Source organism: Centruroides vittatus, unplaced genomic scaffold, assembly GCF_030686945.1.
Source record: "Centruroides vittatus isolate TY-2023 unplaced genomic scaffold, ASM3068694v2 contig_1832, whole genome shotgun sequence".
Taxonomy (NCBI): domain Eukaryota; kingdom Metazoa; phylum Arthropoda; class Arachnida; order Scorpiones; family Buthidae; genus Centruroides; species Centruroides vittatus.
This window is the reverse complement of record NW_027121128.1, coordinates 204607-215420: the sequence shown is the minus strand read 5'-3', so window position 1 is coordinate 215420 and position 10814 is coordinate 204607. Positions and strand designations below refer to the sequence as shown.

Sequence of the window (10814 nt, the reverse complement as noted above, 5' to 3'; positions counted from 1 at the left end):
ATAAATAAAATTTAATATTTATGCAAAATGCAAAATAAATTTCTCCATATCAAAACATATATTTCTTATGTAATATGAAAGTATAATCGAATATTTAATTAAATAATAAAAGTGAAAAATATTTATTTATCAATAAGTATGGAATTTGAACGAGAGGATTTATTTCATTGCAGTAATTCACTATTTAAATTACACAAAAATATCCTATGCCGTAAACAACTTGAATTTTATTTAATATAAATCGTCAATGTACTAGAAGCACATAATATTTTCAGAAATTTTGACAAACTTGTTTGACATTTAGAAATATTAAAACTTGTTAAATTGACCTTGTTACATCTGTTAGTGACGAAACATCCTTTCCATTAGGAAGACTTCCTGCAAGAAGACGAGAATATAATTTCTTCCTGTTGTAGTCCTTACATCACGCTTTTGCAGTTGCAAAATGGATCCTCGATTGGTTACCGTCTTGATAATTACGTTTTGTTTCCTCAGGTAAGAAACATTTCTTTATAGTTCATAAACTTTTTACATGTTTTTAAGTAACTGACAATAGAGAAACGTTTTCTTTTTTAAAGTGTGGGAATGTGTCTAAAATGTCGTTCCTGTTCTGGAGTAAACTGCGTGGATAAAACAGAAGAGGATTGCCCTGGGGTTGGAGTTACCAAATACGGTTGTGCATGCTGTAAAATATGCGCAAAGGTAAGAAAAATAATAGAAGATAAAAGGATATTTAATTATTCGCAGGTAAATATACCTTTATATGTTATAGGGACTCGGTGATAGATGCGGTGGACCATTTAATATTGCTGGTATATGCGGAAGAGATCTAGAATGCGTGAAATCTTCTCCCCCAGAAGGAGAAGATAGTGGTATATATCTTATCAATTCAAGAGGAATCTGTCAGAAGAAAACATGAGCTTAAAAGCAATTTATTTAAGCTTTCAATGTATAATCAGTAAATCTAAAAAGAAGAATTTGTGTATGACTAATTCTAAAACAAGCATTATCAAATATATTGAATTTAACGACAATTTTAATTAATATTTTATCAGATAAATAAAATTTTTATTGCATTCGAAATGGTCATTCATTTTTCACAAGACGACACTGCAATTACATATTTTGCTAATTCAAATAAATTATTTACTTTTGTAATGTAATTTTATTTTATCCTGTTTTAAGCTAAAACTGATATCTTATCTCGAGAATATTAACGTGTACCTGGAAAATATGTGTTTAATAGCGAACAGATGTGCATTAAATTTAATGGGCAATTAAAGGCGACCGGATGGTCGAGTCGGTAAAGGTTATTCTAATGTTCTGAGTGACTCGGAATCTAATATGGCCGATCGAAATAACCCAGGAATTTTTCGTACTTGTGCTGGATATGTCCCTCACTATCTCTATTGTGAGTCTGTTTGAATCCACAATGGACTTGAAAAAAGTCCTTCTTAGAACTCACAGACAAATAACAATAATAGATATTTTAATGCCTTATGCACATTTTATGTTAAAGGGATACTTCGATTATCGGCAATATTTTAATAAATACTGAGAAATGGCAAGTGTTATCTCTAAACTCGTCCTTACTTTACTCAACGCTCTTTCCGAGAAGTTGTTAAATGTGTTTTTTGAGTTAATTATTAACAGGAAAAACATGTAAGAACTATTACATGCCAATAATTACCAGATCATTCATAAATGTTTTGTTTCAGTTTTGATTTTCTATACTCTAAATCTATTCGAGTGTATAAATTGTCAACGAGCTAGAATATACTACATAGAGTGGCTGTGACCAATGTCTATAAACATAAGGTCTCAAGACACGATATCATGACGCATCGCGGCAGTCGCCATGTTGGGACTCTTTTGGTGTGTACAGTGTTTATAGGGCGAAGCTGATTGTTTGTTTCTTTCGATCTCAATTAGTTGGATTTCTTGTTATATATATATATAGGCTAACAACTACCTCTTATAATAATATATAGGCCATATATATTTTTAAAATGGTTTGGTGCCGAATTGTAAAAATTCGATAGCTAAAAATATATATAATTAAAGGCTTTAACTAAATAGGTTTCAAAATAAAAAACTATATCAATGGTTCATATGGTACAGTACGAAGATAAATTTATTTAGTTATGAAATGCAAAATTAGAGAAGAAATTTGGAGATATTTGTTAAAGTAAGAATACTGTACTGTATATTTAATTTTCTATATTCACATGCACTTTTACATTACACAAACTTCAAACAGGAGCTCAGATTAAACGTTTTTATAAATTAAAATTAGACGAAGAGAAAAGAAAACTATTCTCACAAACTTTACATGTTATTTAGAATAAACCTTCAAACATATTTGCAAGAGATAATAAGAAGGTTCCTAAATGAAGAAAGTTACGCATATAAACTAAATTTAATTATTTTTATAGAGAATTAAATAAATATATTTACAAAAATTTATTAAACAGTAGACAATACCAACAGATAAAAATATCATCTTCAACTTTATTTATTGTTTATTTTTATAATAAAATGATTATTAAGCAACAATTATTCATTAGAATATGCCATTTGACTGTTACATTATTCTCAGTTATTATAAAATATTTAAATAACTGAAAGTTTTAATTCCAATTACTATATTTTATTTTAAATTTTAAAGTGTATTTTCAGTCCTCAAACAACATATAACATTTATTCTGTTTAATAAATCTTTATTCTGATGTTTCTCTTATTCTGTTTAATAAGTTACAGAATGTTGTTATACAACCTGTCAGAAAACCAAAACTTTACCACAAACAGTCTATAGACTATATACTGATCTGAGAACCATGTTTTAATGTAATTTAAACAGGATTAATTAAAACTACTTTAATGATGTATACTACAAACATTTTAGAATATGTGTTAAATATTAAAGCAATTTATATACTGGATTTTTGATTTCATCTAACAACAAAATATTTAAATCTCTATTAATAATTTGATACTGTATTTTCCAATTTCACTAAAACTGTCATCTCAGAAAATGCAACATGTTTACACTGAATGACAGTACATGCAGCAAATAGCATTATTTGTATCAAAATATGAATTTATAAAAGCAATAATATTTATAAAATATGCACTAAATTTAAATTGAATTTTTCTTATTGAATATATTCAAGTAATCTTGTATGGATGTTATTCCTGATAAAAGAAAATATCAACTAGAAGAGGAAAATAATTTTCTATAGTCTTCTAAGCAAGTAATCAATTATTATTATATTACAAATCTCACACAGCAGAAATCTTTACAATAATTAATAAATAATAATAATTTAATTAATATAAATGTTTTTGAAAAATAATTCAATCAGCTTCGCTCTAGAAACACCATACACACCAAAAGAACCCCAACATGGCGACTGCCGCGATGCATCACGTTATCGTGTCTTGATTTTATGTTTATAGACCTTGGCTGTGACTTAGAGAACAGAGAGAGTGGCCATATAAGGAAAGCTTTTCTATTGACAGTTTGTGATTACGTGGCCTTAAGCCGCCATTATTCTTCCAAACAACGTGTTAGGGAAATTGGAACGAAATCGGCTGCACAAATCGTAGCGAGAAAGGACTTTTGATGAAAGTTTTTTCGAAAGATCCTGCACGTCGTAAACATTGCAGGGCTTAAAGCAGTCATGGCAATAAAAAAAAAAGTGAGAAAAGAGAGTTCACACTGAAAAAAAGCTAAAAAAGCTAATAGTGTTAAAATGAACGAAAACAGGCGTTATTAAAAAAACACACAAACGAACACATATTTTGTATCAATAACATTGCATATGATATTAGATTGATTATTAAGTGGACTGATAAGATTAAATATGAAAATAGTTAGGCTGAGTTTATACTCCAGAGAAAGTGACCAGTAAAGACTGCATTAAGCCAGAACAGGCCCGCATTAAGTTTTCATGTGCCCCGTACAGAATTCCCACCGTTACACAGCAAAGCAAATGGAATAGTAACATAACTACCAGAGTGTGTTTCCATATAACATGCCAAATTTCAAATGCCATTTATTTCAAGGTACATTTTTTGATTTCTTCATAAAAAAATGTAATTAAAGAAAAAAAAACAACTTCTGGCAGAATCAGTGGGTTGCATGTTCATTATATAGCAGGGGTGGGCAAGCAAAAGTTCAGTGGGAGCCGAAATGTGGGTTTTGCAAAATGCATGGGAGCCGCAGTTCTGTACTTTTTTATTCTGTACTGCAGTTCTGTACCTGGATTTTATTATATAATATAGAAGAAGTATTGAATTTTTTTAATAAATATATTTTCGCAAAATTGTGGAAATAAAACTGTAAAAATAATAATAAAAAGCAGAAATTAACACTTTCAGCAAGAACCACATAAAATTCAAAAAGAGCCGCATGCAGCTCTCAGAGTCTCATTTGCCCATGTCTGTTATATAGCAATACCACTAGTAATTGTGATCCAGTCATTTATTTGGTAATTTTATCAATATTTTTTAAATAATTAAAAATAAAATTACAGCATTCATTACTGGTAATACTAGTCTGCAAATCTATTCCCCTGAATACAATAAAACAATTTGTTAGTCATTCGACTCACAACTGACAGAGAAGAGAGTTTATGAAAACAATGTAATTAAACATTTAGCAGTTTGTTGTCCTTCACAGTGGGGAACTGGCAGAGTCTATTACTTTCACGGGAGAAAATATACAAAGCTTTCTACTACCCTCAAGTTGAAAAATAATACAATCCCATGAAATTTAACAAATCTGACGTTAATAAGTAAATGATGAAATTATTTACAGAGAGTTGATATTTGATAAGTTTAGTTTTTTGCTCTTATAGATCAAATTACAAAAATTATAAATAAAAATTTCATTTTTTAAAAATTAAAATCATAAAATTTCGCTTACAAAAGATCAAGATGGAACGCACGCTTTTCATTTTTATAATCGCTTTGTTTTATTAGACACAGATATTATTCCTATATAGATTTATTAATTATAATAAACATACATTATGTATAAAATTACATTAAAATAACACTGTAATTAACGTCTGAAATGAAAAAGTAATTGAATCGAGTCTCGCCTCCATATTACTTAACACGTAGTTATGGGGGGCCTAGTAAAAGCTGTAATTTTCTGGGAAGGGGCACCAAGTTAACTGCGTGGGGCCGGGCTGTAATTTTTTTTTTGGGGGGGCACCAGGTTAACTGGGGGGGTTGCCCACCCATGCCCTTTCCTGGCTACGCCCATGTTAACGCGCCACAGTAATTAATTGATTACGTTGCATCAAATTAAAAAATTTATAAAAATTGAAATAATAAATACGTTTATAAAATAATTGGCTGTATCTGTTCGCAATGATAATGTAAAACACACAGCGGCCGGATGGCCGAGCGGTCAAGGTTAGCAGCCTGCCGCCCTGGGGGACCCGGGATCGAATCCGGACGGTCGAGAAATCCCCAGGAATTTTTCGGGGGGTGGTCCGTCCGGATATGTCGGTCCCCGTCCCTCACCACCCGGCCGCCTCATTGTGGGCCTGGCCGAACCCATAATGGGCTTGCTATAAGAAGCCCTCTTAGTGCCCACTGGGCGAAAAGAGTTACAAAAAAAAAAAAAAAAAAAGAAAAACAATGTAAAACACACTGTACTTATAGTTTAGCATTTTCGATATTTAATTTATTTTTGAATTTTAAAATATAAGAAAAACAATTTTTTAAATAAAGTTTTACGCATTTATATCTGCAACTTTAGATAATGCAAAGATATAAGAATCCATCAAAAAAGTTAATTAATAATAATTAAAATCAAGAAAAAATATAAGTTTCTTTCGAGGTAAGGAAACTTGTAAAAAGTCAGGTACGCGATCACATGATGCCCGTCTCCCCACTTTGCGTAACCAAATGGTCGAGGTTGAAATAAAACCCCAGCAGAAGTAAAAACAAACATTGGCGCGTGTGTAGGACAATAAACTTGAACGGGAGCGAAGATGAGACATGAGACCATGTAATTTATGCTAATTACTTTCTAATATTAAAATATTAAAATCTTCAATAAATTATAATTAAATTAATTTTTTGACTGAGTTCGACTAGAAGCATATCGAAAAGCTAGATTAAAGTGAAAATAGCGGTTTTTCGATGCTAAATATTTACAAATTAATTTTTTAATTTGGTGCCGGATTGACCGCAGCTGTTCGAATGCGCACGTGCATGAAGAGTTTTATAGTTTGTCGAAATGGAAAATGAAGGACACCGTTAGAATGCAGAAAACCATGGTGCATGCCAAATATATAAGCACCCACTTAAAACCAAACTTTTGTCTTTGTCTAAAGATTATCTCTACAGAAGTTATTAATATTTAGGATATTAGTTTAAAATCTTGTATTTCCTGGCACGAGATTCGCTCGATCTTTAATTTTACAGAGTGCTAGAAAGATACAAGCTTTGAAACGAGTGTCCTACAACGTTTTATTTAATAATAACAGTAGAAATCAAATTTATTATCGCTCAACAATTATTTTTTCGGTTTTTCTACGGTAGTCAAAAACGAGTAAATGTCATCGTTTAAGCTAAAGAATAGCAGGCGGTTGGGAAGAAGTTTGCTTAGCAACTTACTTCAGAAAGTATTGGGTTCTATACAATTTTCCGTTGCTAAAACATGAGTTTCTACTGTTAGTATTAAATAAAATCTATTTCTTTCTTTTGTCCACTGCGCTTAAATAAATACAAATGCTAAAAATAATGCTGTATAAAAATCACTCTTAACGCTGAACTAGAAGTGTACTTGACTTAATGCAGCGTGATTATATCGAAGCGCTGCGGAGATCTGTATTTCACAAGGATACAAGCAAAGAGAACCCACGTGCAAATTCCTACAGCATGTGCAGAGTATTAAGCTTTGGGAAGCTCCTTGTTTTGTTAGTCTATATAAATGTAGTACACTACATGTGTATACGACAGTGCCTTAACATGTCGCGCACGGTCCATAAGGCATACGGGGAAGTGCTGGTTGATATTTCGCTGCTGAGCGCATTTACGAAAAAAAAAATTCACATGGGAAGTGAAAAAAGCTAAAAAAGTGCGTTTTTCTCAGAAAAAGCTAAAAAAGAGAGTCACTTTAAGCCCTGACATTGGGAAACAAAAGTGAAAAGAGAAAACTGGAAAGCAACCGACAGCAGCTATTTATGTGAGGTAAGTGAAGTATTAACAATCATCTACGTATGTAAAATTTCTAATTTATATTCGGATGATATATTCATTCATAAAACAGTCCAAATTGCTTAAAATTTAAATAAAAAATCAGTATACATAAATTAATATGAGTATTGATATAGTTTAATATTTATAATATGTGATATATCATATAGTCCTTAATTATACAAATCTACTTTATTTTAATAGAAAGTATTGTACATTATAGTAGATTGTAATTTAGAACATAAAATATAAAATATAATTTGATATTGAAATGATTGGTGAATAATAAATATATTTTAATTATACACTAAATAAGCCACTTATAATAAATAATAATAATAGTATATAAGTATGATGTGTATTGTGTAGGAAATAAATTGTTTAATGTATGTACTTCACAATAGAATACATTTAATATTATATATATTATATATAAGACCCTTTACTTATGTTATAAGATAATTTTTACTTGTATATGTTATTTATGATATGGTTTACATTTGCATAATTATTTAATAAATTTCATGCAATTAAATAAGTAATAACATAAATTGTTTAAATCAAAACGTGTTGTCTTAATATTTGAAATGATACACTTAATCTGATATTCAGGTACATTTTCATGTTTATGAATGGTAAAAAACTAGAGTTGATGGAACTAGAAAACTGAAGCATAATGCTGTTCCACATATCTCCACGTTTTCACATCTCCTGAATCTAAAAATTCAAAATCGACAAAAATTCCGTGGATATGGACAGTACGTATGTGCGTGTGTTGGAGTTTATTCGGCTTAATATCTCACGATGAGGTAAAGATTAAGAAACGAAATTTGCCACGGTGGCTTTGCCAGATGGCGGCGCTCGACGTCCGACGTTCACGTTTTGGGCGTTACGTGCGCCTCAACCTCTCTACTAATACACAAATTCTCCTTAGATTTCTGGATTGAATGCATAAATAAATGGCTTTTCATATATCAGAAGAAAACTTAAAGCACCTGTTTTCTTCTGATAGATTCTTGTTGAATTCATAAGATATATATCACTATCTTTTCCTTCTGGAGGAGAAAGTTTCACGTATTCTAGATTCCTTCCACATATACCATCAATATTAAATGGTTCACCGCATTTATCGCCGAGTCCCCGTAACATACAAAGGTATATTTATCTACGAATAATTAAATATCTCTTTATCTTCTATTATTTTTCTTACCTTTGCGCATATATTACAGCATGCACAACCATATTTAGTAACTCCAACTCCAGGGCAGTTCTCCTCTGTTTTATCCACACACTTTACTTCAGAACAAGAACGACATGAGAAAGACACCCCTACACTAAAAATAAAACTCTTCTCTATTGTCAGTGACTAAAAATTGTAAAATGTTTATGAAATATGAAGAAATATTTGTTACCCAAAGAAAGAGAACGTAGTTATCAAGATGGCAACCAATCTAAGATCCATTTTGTAACTGCGAAACAGTGATGAACAGTTTTCCATACATAATTGGGCCTGTTTTACTTGTTTCCTCTTCACTTTATTGTTTTAAAATGAGGAGACGTAGCAATGTTTTCGGTGTCTTTGGCAAATACCTAAACTGGGTAACTTATTTTAAAGTAGAAAAGAGATTAAAAACGTAAGAAATAATTTAATTATAAATGAGGATTTATTATAAAAAACAAAACATAACTGAATATAAAATATTCAACATGTACAGGGTGGGCGTGAATTATGTACAGTACAGTGTCTACAACTCCGATGTTCAGATATACATGGAGCCACAATTGTTTAATTAAATATTTGTAAGAATACTGGCCATTGTGTACATAGTCTACGTACAGCGCATATAAAACAAACCAAAATAAAAAAAAAATGCAGAAATGTGAATAAAATATATTGTATTTATTATTTCTAATATAAATTTCCATAGCATATTAAGTCTGAATATGGCGTGGAAATTTATTCTAAGTTATGATAAGTAAATATATATGTATATATTAATGATATATGATAAATTTTTATTATATAACATTAATGAAATTCTATAATTTATCGTAATTGAGATTTTAAAATAGTATAATTACTACGAGCAACTATTTATTGTGAGATCGTCACAATGCCGGGCTGCAATTTTTATTTTATTTCATTTAAAATATACGCTCTCCGCCACAAATTAGTAGTGGTTTGCCCCTATACATCATACTTTTCATTTAACAATCGAGTCGAGTTTGTCTCATCTATCTAACTCCTTTGGGGAGAAAATATTTGAATTGAAATAATGTGACTTCCGGTTTGCATCGGAAGTTCGTATACAGTTAACCGGGGCCTCTTGCCACTGTGGTGTCCACATCTTGTCTCGACTTTTATCTATCTAACTTCCTTCTCGAGGTTAAGGAAAGACAGACGGGCCACAGTGGGAATTTATAGGTCTACAATTTTTTCCAATTACAGCCCAAAAATCGAAGAAAATACTGTATTAGGAAATTTTCATATTTAAACAAATGCTTTAAAATATATAAAGGTAAAGACAGCGAAGTAAAAACAAATGGTATTTATGTAGATAATCGTGAGAAAGAGAGAAAAATTCATACAGAGTATCGAACATAGGACGTCGAGCATATAAAGATCCTGCTGCATAAAACGATTGTAATTGCTACAAGCTTTACAACTTAGAAATTAGAACCTTTTTTGCAACTTACTAGTCCTATGAATCAGCTATTTACGATCATTAACACGCTAAAAGTACTGCGAAAGGTTACAAGTACCATATTGTAAGTTTTTAACTTTTCACAAATCAACATATACATATACGTTTCTTATACTTTTAACTGATTGGCATCCCCTTGAATCTCAAAATACAATCTCCAACGCCATTCATAATTGTGTTACTGTTTTCTTTTTCTTTTTTGGTTATGAAATCCAAATGAGTCCAAGGTGACAAAGGTCGAGAGGGTAGTAGTGAAAATCCCGGACATCGCCGACCTTTATCTCACCCCAGATTTAAGAAACACTGGTCTGGATAGAGGTACCATTACCTCTATAACAGAATACATAAAGTTGTAACGTATTGTAATTTTTCCTGTTCAAAATAATGTGAAATTAGCTACTTGATAAATATTTTCCTCAGATCATTATTTTCAGAAATTGATTACCGATATTAGGTGATGCCAGTATTTTATATATCTAAAATTTGAGAGGTTCGAATTAGCATGAGCAAAAATATCGCGCCAATTCGATCGGCGATAGAAGCTATTTCACAATAACGCTTATTATAATCATTATTATTTTACCTACGTTTTGTAATTAGGTTAACATTTCAAAATAATTTTTTATTCTCTTGTAATTTCAGTAGAAATAAACATAAAATTCGGGCAAATAAAGTTCTGAGAATAATCATGTTCATTGCTGTACCTGCAATTGAGAAATGTTCGGTATGTTTTCGCCTTTGAAAAACTATTTGAAACAATTATGAGTCTCTCTTTCTTTAATCATAATGCCACTTTTTCATTCTTTAATTATCATTCTGTAATTTCAATTTGATAAGCAGAAAGAAGGCTACTTGCATAGGCATACATACGAAACTAGAATCTTACTG

At 30.9% G+C, this 10814-nt stretch overlaps 1 protein-coding gene across 2 annotated transcripts in view; it reads left to right on the top strand.

Annotated features, from left to right (window-relative positions):
* The first annotated feature begins 288 nt into the window (after positions 1 to 288).
* Positions 289 to 10814, top strand: part of LOC136969943 (single insulin-like growth factor-binding domain protein-2) — a 128357-nt gene continuing 117831 nt past the window's right edge. The window contains exons 1-3 of one of the 2 annotated variants that reach the window (XM_067264265.1): positions 351 to 495; positions 579 to 702; positions 773 to 1083. In XM_067264265.1, the coding sequence (XP_067120366.1) occupies positions 446 to 495; positions 579 to 702; positions 773 to 919 (321 nt within the window). In that variant the 5' untranslated portion in view covers positions 351 to 445 and the 3' untranslated portion in view covers positions 920 to 1083. Of the gene's footprint in view, positions 496 to 578; positions 703 to 772; positions 1084 to 10814 lie in introns of those variants that run through there. The other variant, XM_067264264.1, reaches the window with a different exon arrangement.